Here is a 17,065-nt window from a genome sequence, read left to right on the forward strand (position 1 = left end):
AGTCACCTGTTCCAAGCACTCTACACTTCGCACGTGTCATGTCTCAAATTACTCGTATACTGTGCCCCAACATGTTATTTTCTGAAAGAAATTGATCTGATTTGCATTTTAATGAATTAAATACTATCTGCTTACACGTTCTCCCTAGGGAGTGTGTTCCATAGATTGGCCACACACTCACTGAAATTCTGTTGCTGCAAAACCTGTTTGCTAGTAACTGCATAGTTTGGTATCTTAATAGGCTGCCACATATGAAAATCAGTGATTGTTTCTGTGTATATCAAAACACTCAATCCCATAATCACAGAATCACAATGGTCATATTAGTTTGCCTCAGGATATACAAAAAATTTTGTTTTACTGATTTTTTGGGGGGAGGTTGGGGGGGGGGGGACTCGCATTTATATAGTGTTTATCACGTAAAGAAAACAAGATGGAAAAGTAAGAATTTGGGTCGAAGCAAAGGCATGATGGAGAAGTGGGGGGGGGGGGGTTTAAGGAAGAATTTAAAGGTATGTTAAGGGGAAGTGATTCTGGGGTGAAAGTTCCAGTGAACAAGAGTGGGTTGGTGGAGTGGAGAATGAGCAGTATCTAGTGACTGAGCAGCAGGTAAAACTGGAGGAGGTTGCTCAGAGTAAGGTGGAGTTATAGGAAAGTGAGGCTGAGGTTCCTGAAGTTAGTTAACTGGGGGGGGGGGGACAAGAAGCCAGTGGAGCTTACTTGCTGACATTCCCAAAACCTTTTTAAGATTTTACATCAACAAAAGGGAAGTTGTACAAATTCAACACCAGTGTTCCACATATTGTTTCAATTAGAGCACCTTCATTTTAAAACAAACTGCCTGTAACTGAAATTAATGTTCTACTGTTTGACTTGCTTCTAATTTTGTTGTTTCAAAACAAAATAAAATTCGAAGGTGCTAAAATTACACCGCCAACAATTACACCGAATAAACCTGGGAAAAAACTTTGCTTCTGCCGCCTAGGCCCTAAGCTCTGGAATTCCCTCCCTAAACCTCTCCGCCTCTCTCTCCTCCTTTAAGACGCTCCTTAAAACCTACCTCTTTTGGCCACCTGCCTTAATGTCTCCTTTGGCTCGATGGCAATTTTTTTTTGGACTGATAATGCTCCTGTGAAGCACCTTGGGACGCTTTACTGCTTTCTGTTTTAAACCCTTCCCCTTTCACCCTTTCAATTTTTTTTTAAACTTTAATTTTTGAAAATGACAAACCCTGACAATATGGCACTGCCAGGTTTTGGGAAAATAATTATATTTTTCCAGGTCTTTGGATAATGCTTTTGCCTGAAGTGTTCCAGCTAATTATACATGGTGTCTGAGAATTGTAATTGTCGAGAGGAAAGGGACTTTTCAGATTTTCTGCAGATTTTACAATGAGCTAATTGCTTTCTGCTGATGCATTGTGCAAACCTATTTGTAAAGCCTGCTAGAGACATCTAATAATGGCATTGAAGGGGCCGTAACTGCTGGCATGGGTTCTGCTTTCAGAAGCCCCGTCATGTTGCCAGATGATTATTTTTCAAATACTTTGAGTGAGTTAATTAAATTATATGCAAATACTGTTACAGAGAAAGCTAAGAGGAGATTTAATAGAGGTATTTAAAATTATGAAAGATTTTGATAGTTACTGCTTGCACAGGTTAGAAGACAATGAGAAGGAGCCACCGATTTAAATTCCTCACTGAGGAGAGTGTTTTAAGAACAAATTCTTTACTCCAAGGATTGCTGGAGCATAGAATGCTTTGTCACACGCAACTGAGATAAGAGGCAATTGCATCTTTTAAGGGAAAAGTGGATAAATGTTTGAAGCAGAGGTACGTAGATACAGGGCTGTGGGAAGAGAGCAAGGGCAGTGGGATTAGTTCTGGCAAAAGCAAAATACTGCGGATGCTGGAAATCTGAAATAAAAACAGAAAATGCTGGAAACACTCAGCAGGTCAGGCAGCATCTGTGGAAAGAGAAACAGGAGTTAACGTTTCAGGTCGATGACCACTGGCTTAGTGGATTAGTGGAAGTGGATCAGCTTTGAATTTCTCTTAAGGATACAACGGGCTGAATAGCCTCCTTCTGTACCGGGATACTTGTTCAGAAATGGTGCAGTTTACAGAACTAAAAAGTCAAGATTTTTTCTGCTGTTCCACACTGCCCCCCCCCCCCCCCCCCCCGGCCCACACACATCCTTCAATCATCTGCCTTATTTCACATTATGTGATAGTGGTGCAGCTAATCCAGGAGCCTATCGGAACAATTTACTGTGCAATGTCAAGAAATATGACTTCTCCATGAATGACTTCAGACGAGATTTCTAATTCTCTACTTGGAGCTCCAAAGTGAGAACTCCCCTTGGGATCTCCAGCAGTTCAGCATTTATTAGAAGCTCCTGTACAGTTGAGTTGGAACTCGCCATCACTCTTTCTGGAATTCAGTGAGAGTTCGGTTAATAAGTTCTTTCACCACTTCTGTCTATGAGATCATGGTCAATAATTCCACTGCTCTAATGTCCAGGATTTGTTATTTTCATGTTAGGAGCAGCAGAAACTCTTCTGCAGCAGTCTGCTGAGAATGAGAGCAATCTGGTCAGAATACTGGGCTTTTTCATTGTTGCTATCTTTCTGCCCTCAAGGTGCTGATTCTTTCTGGGGTACCGTTCCTTGGGGACCTTCACCCCTGTAGTAATTTGCCACAGTAACTAGTCTTAATTTCTGCTCCTAGACAGTGATTTTTGGCAGGTCACTCAACCAATATTTAAACCCATTTAAAAAGCAAAAATACTGCTGCGGATGCTGGAAATCTGAAATAACAACAGAAAATGCTGGAAATACTCAGCAGGTCAGGCAGCATCTGCGGAGAGAGAAACAAGAGTTAGCGTTTCAGGTCGATGACCTTTCGTCAGAACTGGAAAATGTTAGAGATACAACAGGTTTTAAGCAGGTGTAGGGGCAGGGAAAGGAGGGAGGGGAGGAAAGAAAAAAAGGGAAGGTCTGTGATAGGGTGAAAGGCAGGAGAGATTAAATAACAAAAGGGATGATGCTGCTAGGCAAAAGGAGATGGTAATGGGACAAGTAAAGAAACAAAAGATGGGTCTAGAGGAGGTGTAAATGGGAATAGCAGAATCATCAGCTGCCATCCGAAAAAATGGGGGCAGAGGTTATGATCTGAAATTGTTGAACTCAATGTTGAGTCCGAAGGCTGTAAAGTGCCTAATAGAAAGATGAGGTGCTGTTCATCAAGCTTAGGTTGAGCTTCATTGGAACAATGTAGGAGGTCGAGGTCAGAGTGGGAATGGGGTGGAGAATTAAAATGACAGGGGACCGGAAGCTCGGGGTATTTAAACCCATCCTGTCCTTGCCAAACAAGTACTTTCCAGCAGAGGTCACTGGTGGGGAAAGAACAGTCAGCTGTGATTTTCCACCTGAAATGGAGCACTCGGGTAGTTCAGCACAGAGCGAAGGCTAAACCTACATAAAACCAAAATTATTGAACTAAGGGGGTGAAACTGGTCTTTGCCAGTAACGTGGAACGGGCTCATCCACGCCTTTGCCATCTCCATATTCCACTATTCCAATGCTCTCCTGACTAGCCTGCCATCATCCGTCCTCTGTAAATTTCAGCTCATCTAAAACTCAGCGGCCCATTTCCTATCCAGCACCCATTTTACATCGCGCCCAAATTTCTTTTCCATTTACACCGCGCCTGATTTTTCTACTCCATTGAATTAGCTCTGGTACAGATTCTGCATCCTGACTGAGTTGTAAATCAAAATACAGGAAACTCTCTTTTTACCGGCACCTAAATAACCGGAAATCTCTCTTAACCAGCAAAATTCAGGAGTAGATTCAGGTAAGTTTTACTTCATATTAGTGGCCGTGTAACCAGGGTTCCTGGATCTGTGGCCGTGTAACCGGGGTTCCTGCACCTGTTGCCATGCAACAGGGATGCCTGGATCTGTGGCCGTGTATGGGGCTCCCGTACCTTGGTAACTATACCTCTCTGTAATCTGGACTTTTTGATCAACCGGCACCACGCCGGTCCCGTCGGTGCCGGATAAAAAAGAGTTTCCTGTACCTGATCTGTGTCCTGCAGAACAAAACTTATTTCTGATGGTTTGGCCATTTGAGATAATGACATCTGTAGGTTTATATTACTTGGCATCTTTGTCTTATTGGAATCTACAAATAAGATTATCAATTCTCCTTCAAAGGATACATAATTTGGTTTACTAGAGTTCGAAGGCTGACTATGCATTAGCCAAGCCACTACATCTATAACTTTTCCTGGAAATGCAACTGGCTGAAATCCATTTCAAATTTGCAATTCATTAACCTAGCCAAAAATACTCGTATTAAAAATATAAATCCAGGACTTTTATATTTTGAAGTGAGATGAAGCTCTGCTTCCATCGCCGATCTCATGCTGGCAAAACTTCATGCAGAACAAATTTTCTACATGTCCCTCGTGTGTGTGTGTGTGTGTGTGTGTGTATTTAAGAAGCACACTAGATTTGCTCGCTATACAAAGATTCTTGAACCCTCATGCTCACCAGAACAATCATATATAACTGTAAATTATTGGCAACTTGCACCTGTATAGTGCCGTTAATGTAGAAAAAGGCCAATGGTGCATTACTGAGATGTAAGGGAAAGACATTGGATATTGAGCCAAAGAAGGGGATAGTAAGAGGGGATCAGCAAAAGCTTGGTCAATGAGGATGGTCTAGAAGGAGGGGAGGGAGGTGGAGAGGCAGAGGGATTTAGGGAGGGAGGTCCAGAACATAGGGCCTAGGCTGTCAATGGTGGACAAACAGAGCGGGTATGCAGAGGAGGCTGGAATCAGATAAACTGAGTATCCAGGGAGGTTGTAACAGTGGAGAAGGTCACAGACTTAGGGAGGGGTGGAGCCATGGAGGGATTTAAGCAAAGGATGAGAATTTTAAATTGTAGATGTTAGGACAAAAGGGGTCCAATGTAGGAGAGCAAGGACAGGGGTGATGGTAAGTGGGACCCAGTGCGGGGTAGGAAATGGGCCGCAGAGCTTTAGATGAGCTGAAATTTACAGAGGACAGACGATGGCAGGCCAGTCAGGAGAACATTGGAATAGTGGAATATGGAGATGACAAAGGAGTGGATGAGGATTTCAGTGACAGACGGGCTGAGGAGGCAGGTGATGGTATGGAGATGGAAGAAGGTGGTCTTTGTGGTGAACGGGATAGAAGGTTGGCTTAGAGTTGAATAGGATGCTGAGGCTGTGAACAGTCTGGTTCAACTTTAGACAGTGGCTGGGAAAAGAGAATCAATTCCATGGCAAGAGGATGGAGTTTCTGACTCAGGCCTAAGACGATGGCTTCAGTCCTCCTCTATGTTACGCTGCAGGAAATTACGCGGGAAATTTCAGCTCATGCAGAACTGCATGTCAGATAACCAGTTTGGACCGAGACAGTAGAAGAAATGAGGGAGGTAAAGCTGGTGTCATCAGCTTACTTGTGGGGACTTCCAAGGTGACAGTTCTGGGCTGGAAAGAAAAGTCACTGATAGAGATGCTATGAATATGATGGTATAAGTAAGAGTAGAATTCAGTGAAGACTCTCCCGCTCAATCAGCGCCGATGGACGGGTCACATTGTCCGCATGCCCGATATGAGACTCCCAAAACAAGCACTCTACTTGGAGCTCCGGCACAGCAAGAGAGCCCCAGGTGGGCAGAGGAAACGCTTCAAGGACACCCTCAAAGCCTCCTTGAAAAAGTGCAACATCCCCACCGACACCTGGGAATCCCTGGCCCAAGACCGCACAAAGTGGAGAAGCATCCGGGAAGGCGCCGAACACTTTGAGTCTCTTCGCCGGGAGCAAGCAGAAGCCAAGCGCAGGCAGCGCAAGGAGCGCACGTCAACCCAAGCACCCCACCCACCCGGCCCTTCAACCACCGTCTGCCCCACTTGTGACAGAGACTGTAGGTCCCGCATTGGACTAATCAGCCACCTGCGAGCTCATTTTTAATGTGGAAGCAAGTCATCCTCGGTTCCGAGGGACTGCCTAAGAAGAAGAAGACTGAGCAGGCAGTGAGAAATAACACTTTATTTTAGTGGTTCAGATAATACTCGCATTTAATCACGTTAAAACATCTCAAAATATTTGACACAATGACTTATTAGAAATGCAGAAGAGGTTCTGTACCAGACAATGAGTTGTACAACCAGTTAATCTGTTCTGGTGATTATGGTTGAGGATGGAATGGATGCCAGAATTCCAGGCAAACTCTTCTTCCAACAGTGCCATGAGATCCTTAATGTTCACCTGCTGGAGAGGCAGCGGGGCCTCAGGCTTATTCAAAGAACGAAGATGACTATAAGCCATAAGTGCAAAGCTCTGTTTGTAGCTGTCCCCTGTGCCCAAGGTTAAATTACAATCTTACATACTGTAAAATCTATCATATTTTAATGTATAATTGAGTGGCATTAAAGCAGAGCTAGTGATAGGTCTCAAGTTGTACTCATTGAAGACCAAGATGCTATTGTGATGTCACTGCAGAATATGGTCATGTGGCCCAGGAGGGTTTGATGCAATTATTTCACAGTTCTAAAGAGAAGCAATGACCAGTCTATCTTGCAAAATAACCAACACGTTCTTAATGGGCGGTACTAAGTGACGGTGCAAGGGCACTGTATTTGTTAAAATGATCTGAAGAGGGATTTACATTTTATGAAATAGTTGCATTGATGCAGTTGAGATCTAACCATGTGTGCAAATCTCCAGTGGATGGTTTGTAATAAAAAAGTGTCCAAAAACTGGTCAGGGCAGTAGAAGGACTGGTGCAGTGTGGGTGTTCTTGTTGCTAGCTGTTACCAGCACTTTTTTTTAGGTAAATATAAATTCGCACAAGGCAATGAAAAGCCACCCAAGGCGAAACCACCACCCTTGTAGCTGCACCAACTCTTGTTTTTGTTTTCCTTGGTCCAGTAACTGGACTCCAGAAAAATGGACCAGATGGTGGTGGTGGCGGGGAATCAGAACTTGCACATTCCAAAATCTTTAACATGCTGCACGAGTGACCATGGGCTGGATTTGTGCAAGTTCTCCACCTCCTCCACCCGCACCTACACTCCCTAAAAGAAACTTGATGTTAAAAAAAAAGCAGGATTTTAGCTGATGTCTCATTTCTCCAGGGGACCAGGGTGAAGGTTATCCTGATTGTGACGGCCCATGGATTGTGGCAGACTCTATTGTGACGGCCCTGAGCACGTTGGCGGTTTTGTTTTATGACGATCTGGAACTCCTCACGATATTTTAACCAACACATCACTCAACTTATTCTGTTCAGCGCCAGCTTCTGTGTTAGATCAAAAAAAATCAATCCGTCTCGTTACCTTTTGACTTCGCTCGGCACAACAGGGACACCTACAACCAACAACAACAAAAAACCCTCACCCCAAGACAATGTCTGCACTCCAGAAAACTATAAAAATGGAAAAGGACAGCGATGCTGAAGGTGACTTAAATTCCACAGCCGCGGACTCGAGTTCATCTGCTCAAAAAGAAGTCATCCCGCCTGCTGAGAAGACACATGAAAGGTCTTCAGTGGGGCCAGCGTGTGACCAGACAGCAGCAGGGGACTCGGAATTGAGGACAATGTTAGAAGAAAATGCTCTGCAAGCTCTGACTGAGGAATCGGTTTTAAAAAGACCCAGGTTGGTCTACTACGAGGAGGTAGGTGACACTGACCTTATGTCACTTACCTTCCCGAAAAAACTCTGGAAAATCGTTGAGAGCGATCAGTTTGCATCCATCCGGTGGGACGATGGTGGAAACTGTGTAGTTATAGATGAGGAGTCCTTTAAGAAAGAGGTGCTGGAGCGGCGTGGTCCCTCTAGGATTTTTGAAACTGACTGCATGAAAAGTTTCATTCGGCAGCTGAATCTGTATGGTTTTAGCAAAATTCGCCAAGATTTTCAACGATCTGCCTCTCTTTCTGAATTCATTGCTGAAGAAAAAGGAGCCGTTTCAATGACCAAGGTAGAAAAGCAAGTATAGAGTAACAAACGATTGTTGTCGCTAATATTTCATGGAAACACCCTCCAAAACCCACACCTATGCCTTCTGTTCTCAAACATCACAGTTTATTAGGGATACAGAAGGAATGTCTCAATTAGTAAGTACCTCAGCCTATGCCATCAGTTCCTCAACATTTATGAAACTGCTTATTTGGAAAGTGGTTTATTGCCTGGTAGGTAATATTTATAATAAATCCAACAAAAAAATGCATTTAACAATACCTCCCTGTCAATTGATGTGAGCAAATACCCCCCAAAATTATGAAATACACTTGTGAAAGTTTTGCATCACAAATTAAGTTATTTACGCCTATAGCAAAGGAAATAGTAATGTGCAATAGGAGACAGTGAAATTCTGCATTTTGCCATGATTATTATAAATGATCCGTAAGTGGGATCTGAGGAACCAGGTTACAGAAGCATACTGAAAGAATTGGTTCCCAGCCGGAGAAACTTGCATGTTCTCCTTGCAGGACCAACCAGTCTACCATCTGACCGACCAAATTCCCTTTATAAAAGTGCTTAAAATCAATAAAGGTAATTATAGTCTTTCATAGTGTATCATTGGAATAAATGCCATGAGCTGATTGTCTCTGCTACTTTTGTTTTAAATTATAACCTTGACCATCACAATGCTCATAGATTATGACCAGGCTGAAGTCACCTATGGAATAAATGCAATGCAGCACAGCCTCCTGACCTGCCTCCTCTGTCCATTTTTACCAGGCTGACCTGCAAGAGTGACTGATATGGTTGCTAAGGTGATGATGCCATAATAGGTCATTCCCTGTTGCTATGCTAATTATATTATCTATGATGTCAGAATGTATTGGAGGCTGGACCTCTGTGATTAACAAACTTGTTACATAGAGAATACGTGTTAGGGATTTTGTGTCTGTGCAATTAATCCAACATGTGGATCTGACCAAATAACGCACAACAGATACTTTGTTGAATAAATATATCCAGTGCATTTTATTTGTTCATGGATTTGTAAAGATGGACCTGCCCTGTTCTTAAACAGCGTACAAGAAAGATCTCCATACGCTATAAATTGTATATCAAATGTACTCACAATAACTTAAACATATGTTCCCTGTTGGCTCAGTGTGTAAATACATAATGTAGTGAGGTGTTGAGCCATACTGCCAGGAAGGGCTAAGGTTCAATCCCTTATCAGTGCTGAATTGGTTGCTTTCAGCCAAGGTTATGATACTAATGACTAAAACATCTTTGGGGTTCAGCCTGGGTCCCATTTCCTGGTCACTATTAAGTGCTGGAAGGTATGTGTGTGTGTTGATGTTGGGCGATGCTCCCCATGACCACGTAACCCACTAACGCTCACTGTCTAGGCTCACACATGAAGAATGAATGGCCCCCTTGGGTGTGGTCGTGGAGGTCATTTGGCACCTATTGAATTGTACCCTTGTGTAAATCACCACATTCAGGAAGCAGAGGGGCAAACAGTCAGAAGAAAAAAACAGAAGAGGCAAAAATATGAAGGAACTACCGTTAGAGTGGTTAGAAATGTTGGAGACAGTGCATTGTGGAATGGCATACCATACATTTAAGTAGTAGCCTAAGGGCTGAGAACTGCATCTGATGTGTGTCCAAATGAGGCAAACATACCTTTAATATATATTAACGTTGTTATGTATGTTGGACGCTCCTTATCTGAGCATCACCATTCTGTGAAATACATCCATGCCTGCAGCTCTATAATTCTAGCATCGGATGGAGCATAACAGGCTCCAGATCCCTATCACTTATACCTGTAGCAACACTTAAAGCACCCCGAGAGGAATTTGCTTTGTTCTGACTTTCAGTGGGCAATGCCAAGGGAGATCCACGAGATGTTTAAATAATTCTCTCAGCCGTATCCAGTTGATGTTATCACATGGGTTCGGACAATGCCACACAGGTTTCTTTTGATCTGACATTGCATCAGAATTGATCAACAAATAGTCAGTGCTCCCCAATCACAAATCCCAGATTTGCCCAAAAAGCTTCAGTGTCTTTCCTTGCATTTTCCTTGTGTTTTGATTCCAGGTTTACTGTGGGCATGAACAAACTAGGAAAAAAAATGTGAATTGCTGAAACTTTTTCTGAGTTTTTCTTGTACTCGTCCTCATGCAAATGCCAACAGCTTATCAAAGATTACATTTAGCATTTATATTGCTATTTGTTTCATTCTCTCACTCGAGTTTATTCTCCTCATTATGTACAGATAGTGGCTGTGAAAGCTGCTGGATTGTTTTAAAAACCCAACTAGTACACAAATGTACTTCAGGGAAAGGGGACTTGCTATATACCCTTACCTTAGTCTGGCCTACATGTGACTCCAGTCCTACACACTATGTGGTTGACAACAAGTGTGAGGAGCTCATGGACTTCTTTGTCTCTAAGATTGAGACCATCCGTTCAGCTGCCTCTGCCACTTCCCTTCCTTCCCCTAGCCCACCGGGCCGAACTTCCTCTAAGGTTCCCCCCTGCCCGAGCCCTGAACTCACATCTTTCTCCAGTTTCTCTCCGATCTCCCCTCATGACCTCTCCGTGCTCATCTTGTCCATGAGACCCACTTCCTGCTCCCTCGACCCTATTCCCACCAAACTGCTGACCACTCAACTTCCTTTTTGGCTCCCATGTTAGCTGATATTGTTAATGTCCCCCTCTCCCTCAAATCTGCCATATTCACCCCTCTCCTCAAAAAACCAACCCTTGATCACTCCGTCCTTGCAAACTACTGCCCCATCTCCAACCTCCCTTTCCTCACCAAAGTCCTTGAATGTGTTGTCGCCTCCCAAATCCGTGCCCATCTTTCCTGCAATTCCATATTTGAATCCCTCCAATCAGGTTTCTGCCCTTGCCACAGTACTGAAACAGCTCTCATCAAAGTCACAAATGACATCCTTTGTGACTGTGACAAAGGTAAACTATCCTTCCTTGTCCTTCTTGACTTGTCTGCAGCCTTTGACACGGTTGATCACTCCATCCTTTTCCAACGCCTCTCCACCGTCGTCCAGCTAGGTGGGACTGCACTCGCCTGGTTCCATTCTTATCTATCTAATCATAGCCAGAGAATCACCTGCAATGGCTTCTCTTCCTGCTCCCACATCATTACCTCTGGTGTCCCCCAAGGATCTATCCTTGGCCCCCTCCTATTTCTCATCTACATGTTGGCGACATTATCCAAAAACACAGCGTCAGTTTCCACATGTACGCTGACGACACCCAGCTCTACCTCACCACCACTTCTCTCGACCCCTCCACGGTCTCTAAATTGTCAGATTGCTTGTCCGACATCCAGTTCTGGATGAGCAGAAATGTTCTCCAATTAAATATTGGGAAGACCAAAGCCATTGCTTTTGGTCCCTGCCACAAACTCCGTTCCCTAGCCAGTGACTCCATCCCTCTCCCTACCATCTGTCTGAGGCTGAACCACACTGTTCGCAACCTTGGTGTCATACTTGACCCCGAAATGAGCTTCCGACCACATATCCACAGCATAACTAAGACCGCCTGTTTCCACCTCTGCAACATCGCCCGTCTCTGCCTTTGCCTCAGCTCATCCGCTGCTGAAACCCTCATCCATGCCTTTGTTACCTCTAGACTTGACTATTCCAACCCACTCCTGGCTGGCCTCCCACATTCTACCCTACGTAAACTTGAGGTCACCCAAAACTTGGCTGCCCGTGTTCTAACTTGCACCAAATCCCGTTCACCCATCACTCCTGAGCTCGCTGACCTACATTGGCTCCCAGTTAAGCAGCGCCTCAATTTCAAAATCCTCATCCTTGTTTTCAAATCCCTCCATGGCCTCACCCCTCCCTATCTTTGTAATCTCCTTCAGCCCCACAACCCTCCAAGATATCTGTGCTCCTCTAATTCTGCCCTCTTGAGCATCCCTGATTATAATCGCTCAACCATTGGTGACCGTGCCTTCTGTTGCCTGGGCCCTAAGCTCTGGAATTCCCTGCCTAAACCTCTCCACCTCGCTACCTCTCTTTCCTCCTTTAAGATGTTCCTTAAAACCTACCTCTTTGACCAAGCTTTTGGTCACCTGCCCTAATTTCTCCTTATGTGGCTCGGTGTCAAATTTTTTGTTTTTTAATACTCCTGTGAAGCACCTTGGGACGTTTTACTATGTTAAAGGCGCTATATACATACAAGTTGTTGTTGTTGTTAATGCCCTCAGGGTATCTAGAGATGGACAATAAGCACTGCCTTGCCAAGCCAATCACATCCCAAAACAAATAAACACAAAGCTGCTCCATTGAGGTTACACTGGCTGCATAACAATGAGAGGGCGAAGAAGATGAATTTTAAACTATGAAAGGCCCAAGTTTGAATTTGATCATACAGTATTTGATCTCATTTATTGAAAATTCACTGAAATACTTTGGTGGGCTGCTTGTGGAAAGCACAGTAGTCCATTGCAAAAGCTGATTGAAAAGCATACAGAGGCCGTTACCAGAGGCTTTACGGGACAATTTTAACCCTACCCGCTCAGCAGAAACCTGGCGGGAGGGCGGTTAAAATTGCCCTGGCTCTTACCTGTCCGAAAGCCACCATGATCCCAACATCTGTTTTAACCTGCTCTCCTGAGCAGGCAGCAAGGACACGCGCCCGGAGCCAACGGGGTCCTTCTGTACATAATGCATGTCTGATGACATAATTGAGACCCGACCGTAATTGGTGCGGGAAGGCAGTGCACCATGCGAGTGGACGATTTTTTATCCACACCTTTGTTTTGGCCCCTCCCCCCCTTTTTTTCTCTCTCCCACATGGCAACTGTCTCCCATTCTGCCAGCGCATTTCACACCTAATCTAGAGCCGTCTTTTGTCTTCACTAGTCCTATCACCATCTCGTCTCGTTTTGAATACCTCTTAATGTCTCTTCATTTCTCTTTTGTTCTCTCGTCCCCATTTCCCAGCCCCCCAACTGGCCTTTTAATCTGTTTCATTTCCTGTGTTTTTTCAGTCCTGACGAAGGGTTTCGACCTGAAACGTTGACTCTATTTCTCTCTCCACGGATGTTGCCTGGCCTGCTGAGTTTTTCCAGCATTTTCTGTTGTTATTTCGAATTTCCAGCATCTGCAGTATTTTGCTATCGTATTAGAATGGACGTGTCGGGTGACCAATGGCAGGAGCGTGGGGGCGGGGCGTTTGGAGGCAGGAGGTCATGTGATAGCACCTCCAGGAATACATCCACCCAGAGTTGGCAACCCTGTATATTACAGACACTTAAAAAATGATCAAATTATCGATGGTCACAGTCCTTTAACTCCGTAAAGGCACAGTTTTTGCGGTGCAGAAATGCCCCAGTTTACAGTGCAAATCCAAAAGAATTCAGGGTTGAAAAGGTTAAGTCAGTTACAGCCATTCAGTGATTAATAAAATGATGGTATTTTTATTTCAGTTTCAGTTTTACCATAACCTGAATTTCAGAAGAGATTACCCTCACCTGCTGCCCAGAATGAAGCGAAGAGTTGGGATTAAAAGTGCGATTCCTAATCTTAACTGCACAGAAGGGGATTCCAATAGTGACTTCCCTGTCAGTGGGGGGACACCAGGCGGCCCGAGACAACTAATACAGACATTAGCTGTACAGCAGGACAACTTAGTGTCACCTACGAGGGAAAATGAGCAAAAGTTTGCATTTGAAAATAACCTCAGCAATCAACGAGTCACCAATACTGGGAACGCAAATGGTTCTGGCAATACGGCTCCCCCTGCCCTCGCAGTGAGACCAGCCGACCATATAGCTACCGAGCAAAGCGCTAAAGTAAACCAAATGTCTCAGTTTCATCTGTCACAACATGGCGGCCTGTTCCGGGCTGGTAATCATGCTGTGGAGACCAGCAGCACCACTTCAGCTACTTCAGTGTACCATCTCATGCCCCCTATGGCTGCTGGTTTTGGGCCTATGATGGGGATGCCGGGTTTCCAAGGCATGTACCCCGACCTTGCTGCGGCCGCTGCCCAAGCACACCTGGCTAGCCTGTTGCCATTTTGCAATCCGTGGTTCTCCATGCCCATGATGGCGGCTGCTTCTGCTATTTCCATGTCATCGGGGTCTTCGGCTCACCATCACCGGCCTCCTCCACATCATCACCACTGCCCCAACTGCAACTGTCAAGGAGGTAGTGGATCGTCCACAAGAAGCGGTCCCAGAAACAGTGATTATATGACAGGGCCACACAGATAAGAGTAATTAAAGTGATGAAGACACCTTACCCAGAAATGATATCTAAAGAACATGTTACAATAAACTCCTGAACAAATGTTCTTATTAACATTGGTGTATTTGCCTGTGATTTTTTTTCCCTGTTCTCTTCCTTTGTCGTCGCTCTGTTTTTTAGTCTTACCTGACTTTTGAGAAGTTCCTTTAATTGTTGCTGCTTGCCATAAAAATCATTAATTATTTTCCTACCAAAATGGGTGCATCGTGAAATGGAAATATGGTAACTGTAAAGAAGCATTACTGTTTAATTATTAAAATTGACACAGTACTAGGCTGAGCTTAGACTGAAATATAACCTACAACTTTGGTTTATTTTTATGAACTTTAAAATGTTGTTAAAAACTGTATTCCTGATTTGTATATCTGTTGCAACCTGTTGCCCCTCTGGAAGGGTCTGCAAGCTGTAAGAATAAGAAAAAAAATAAAATACTAAGAAAGAAAAAGCTGTAGTGATTTGACAGTTGCGTCTACGTTTAAATTGATAAAGTAAACTCACTCACCACTCCAGTTGCTGTTTAAAAAAAAAACCTTTCAGAACTTTACCTAACCCATCAAACTTCAAAGAATTTAATTCTCCCCAATTGCCACATAATCCTAAATGTTACAAGGAGTGATATAGCTAAAGTTGCTGACATTACTCTGTCAGATTCAGATTCTCGTGTCCAATTTTCAGGAGCCCGATGTTGGATTGACCTGAGTCAAGGTGGAGAAATATTTCCACAAGAAGTGGTCCCAGAGACAATGTTCTGCCCCTACGTATATTTAGTGGTCCTTATTAGATGTGATAGCCCTCTGGTAACAGAGCACCTATATATACCTATAATAATAATAACTTGCTGGAGTTTAGAAGAATGAGAGGGGATCTCATTGAAACTTATAAAATTCTAACAGGACTAGACAGACTTGATGCAGGAAGGATGTTCCCTATGGTCGGGGAGTCCAAAACCAGGGGTCACAGTCTAAGGATAAGGGGTAAGCCATTTAGGACTGAGATGAGGAGGAATTTCTTCACCCAAAGAGTGGTGAACCTGTGGAATTCTCTACCACAGAAGGCAGTTGAGGCCAATCATTAAATATATTCAAGAAGGAGTTAGATATATTTCTTAAGGCCAAAGGGATCAAGGGATATGGGGAGAAGGCAGGGACAGGGTACTGAATTTGGATGATCAGCCATGATCTCGTTGAATGGCGGAGCAGGCTCGGGCCAAATGGCCTACTCCTGCTCCTATCTTCTATGCTTCTATGTATCACAAACCTTTATGCTTATTTACAGATTGTCCAATTTTCACAGAATCACAGAAATCACAGAAACCCCACAGTGCAGATAGAGGCCATTTCGGCCCATCGAGCCTGCACCGACACATATCCCACCCGATCCCCGTAACCCCTACACCAACACATACCCCACCCTATCCCCGTAACCCCACGTATTTAATCCCCCTAACACTAAGGGTCAATTTATCATAGCCAATCAACCTAAACCCGCACATCTTTGATCCCTTCTGCAGTCTAATTGGACATCAGCCATCCATTGGACATATGGTTAGATCTTGGTGACCAGTGTTAGTCAGTGCTAAAACTACTCCCCTGAGGCCTGCTTTGAGGAGACAGTTCATATAGAGAGTTTCCCCTGCAGTGACGAGTCGCACTGCAGACTTTGGGCCAAGAAGAGCACATCCCATTCATGATTTCAGTGCATTGGAACTTTCTACCAAAAAAAAAACTTGCTCAAAAGACTCTGAGGAACAGTTTTATACCAAACATTAGTAAGTGATTGCAACTCTCTTGGATTTAGGATGATGTGGCAATTCTGAAGAATTAGCTTGCCCCTTTAAATGGTGGCACAAGGCAAGGTGTATCCCAAGAGGCTGATGTAGCGTTCCTCTGTTCTCCCCGCCTACCCCTTGCTCAAACATTCTTTAGTAAATGACACTGTTAATGAAGGAATTAGTGTTTGAGGTGAAATCATTGTCAGAGGGTAGAGATTCACATCAAACACCATCCATGCAAAAAATGTCACTGGAACTGAAATGATTTATAAAATGTAGCAATTTGTTTCAAGTTTAGGTCCTTTGTGAGTACATAAATCATTGAATGTTACAGCACAACCTTCGGCCCATCAAGCCTGCTTTGGTGTTTTTCTCGAGTCACCTAATCTAATCCCACTCTGCTGCACACTCCTTATACCCTTTAATGTTCCTCTCTTGCAACCAATTATCTAATTCCATTTTTTTTTTAAATTATGGACTCTACTTCAACAATGGGTTGTAGCAGAGAATTCCACATTCCAGCCACTCTCTGTAAAGCTTTTTTTTTCTAACCACCCCTTTGATTCTTTTTGTGATTATCTGTCCCACCAAGAAGTGGAAACAATCTATTAAATTTACTCTATGATAACCCTTCATAATCTTGAAGATCTTTATCTGGTCACCCCCTCAACCTTCGCGTCAGTGGAAAAAACCCTCATCTCTGGTAACATCCTAATGAGTCTCCGCTACAGCTTTTCCAATATTTTTCATATGCTTCTTACAATAGGGTGCCTAAAACTGTAAACAATACTCCAACAGAGGCCTAACTAACATCTTGTACGTGTTCAACATCGCCTCCTTGCTTTTGTATCCTATGCCTCTGGCTACAAAACCAAGGATTCTGTTTGTCTTTTTAATGGTCATATCTGAGTTGCCACCTTACTGACCTGCATATTTGCACACCAAGGTCTTTCAGTGCCTTTATTCCATTTAAGGTCTTACCATTTAACGT

The 17,065-nt window shown here is 43.8% G+C and overlaps 1 protein-coding gene across 1 annotated transcript; it reads left to right on the forward strand.

The window, feature by feature from the left end:
* The first annotated feature begins 7,306 nt into the window (after positions 1 to 7,306).
* On the forward strand, positions 7,307 to 14,748 carry LOC147125329 (heat shock transcription factor, Y-linked-like). Its single transcript, XM_086010512.1, has 2 exons — positions 7,307 to 8,023; positions 13,481 to 14,748. Exons 1-2 carry the CDS (start codon positions 7,448 to 7,450, stop codon positions 14,267 to 14,269), a joined length of 1,365 nt encoding a protein of 454 aa, XP_085866638.1. The 5' UTR covers positions 7,307 to 7,447; the 3' UTR covers positions 14,270 to 14,748.
* The last annotated feature ends 2,317 nt before the right edge of the window (positions 14,749 to 17,065 follow it).

The sequence above is a fragment of the Somniosus microcephalus genome, chromosome 1 (genome assembly GCF_052327205.1).
Source record: "Somniosus microcephalus isolate GS21.2 chromosome 1, FLI_Smic_1.0, whole genome shotgun sequence".
In the NCBI taxonomy this organism is placed as follows: domain Eukaryota; kingdom Metazoa; phylum Chordata; class Chondrichthyes; order Squaliformes; family Somniosidae; genus Somniosus; species Somniosus microcephalus.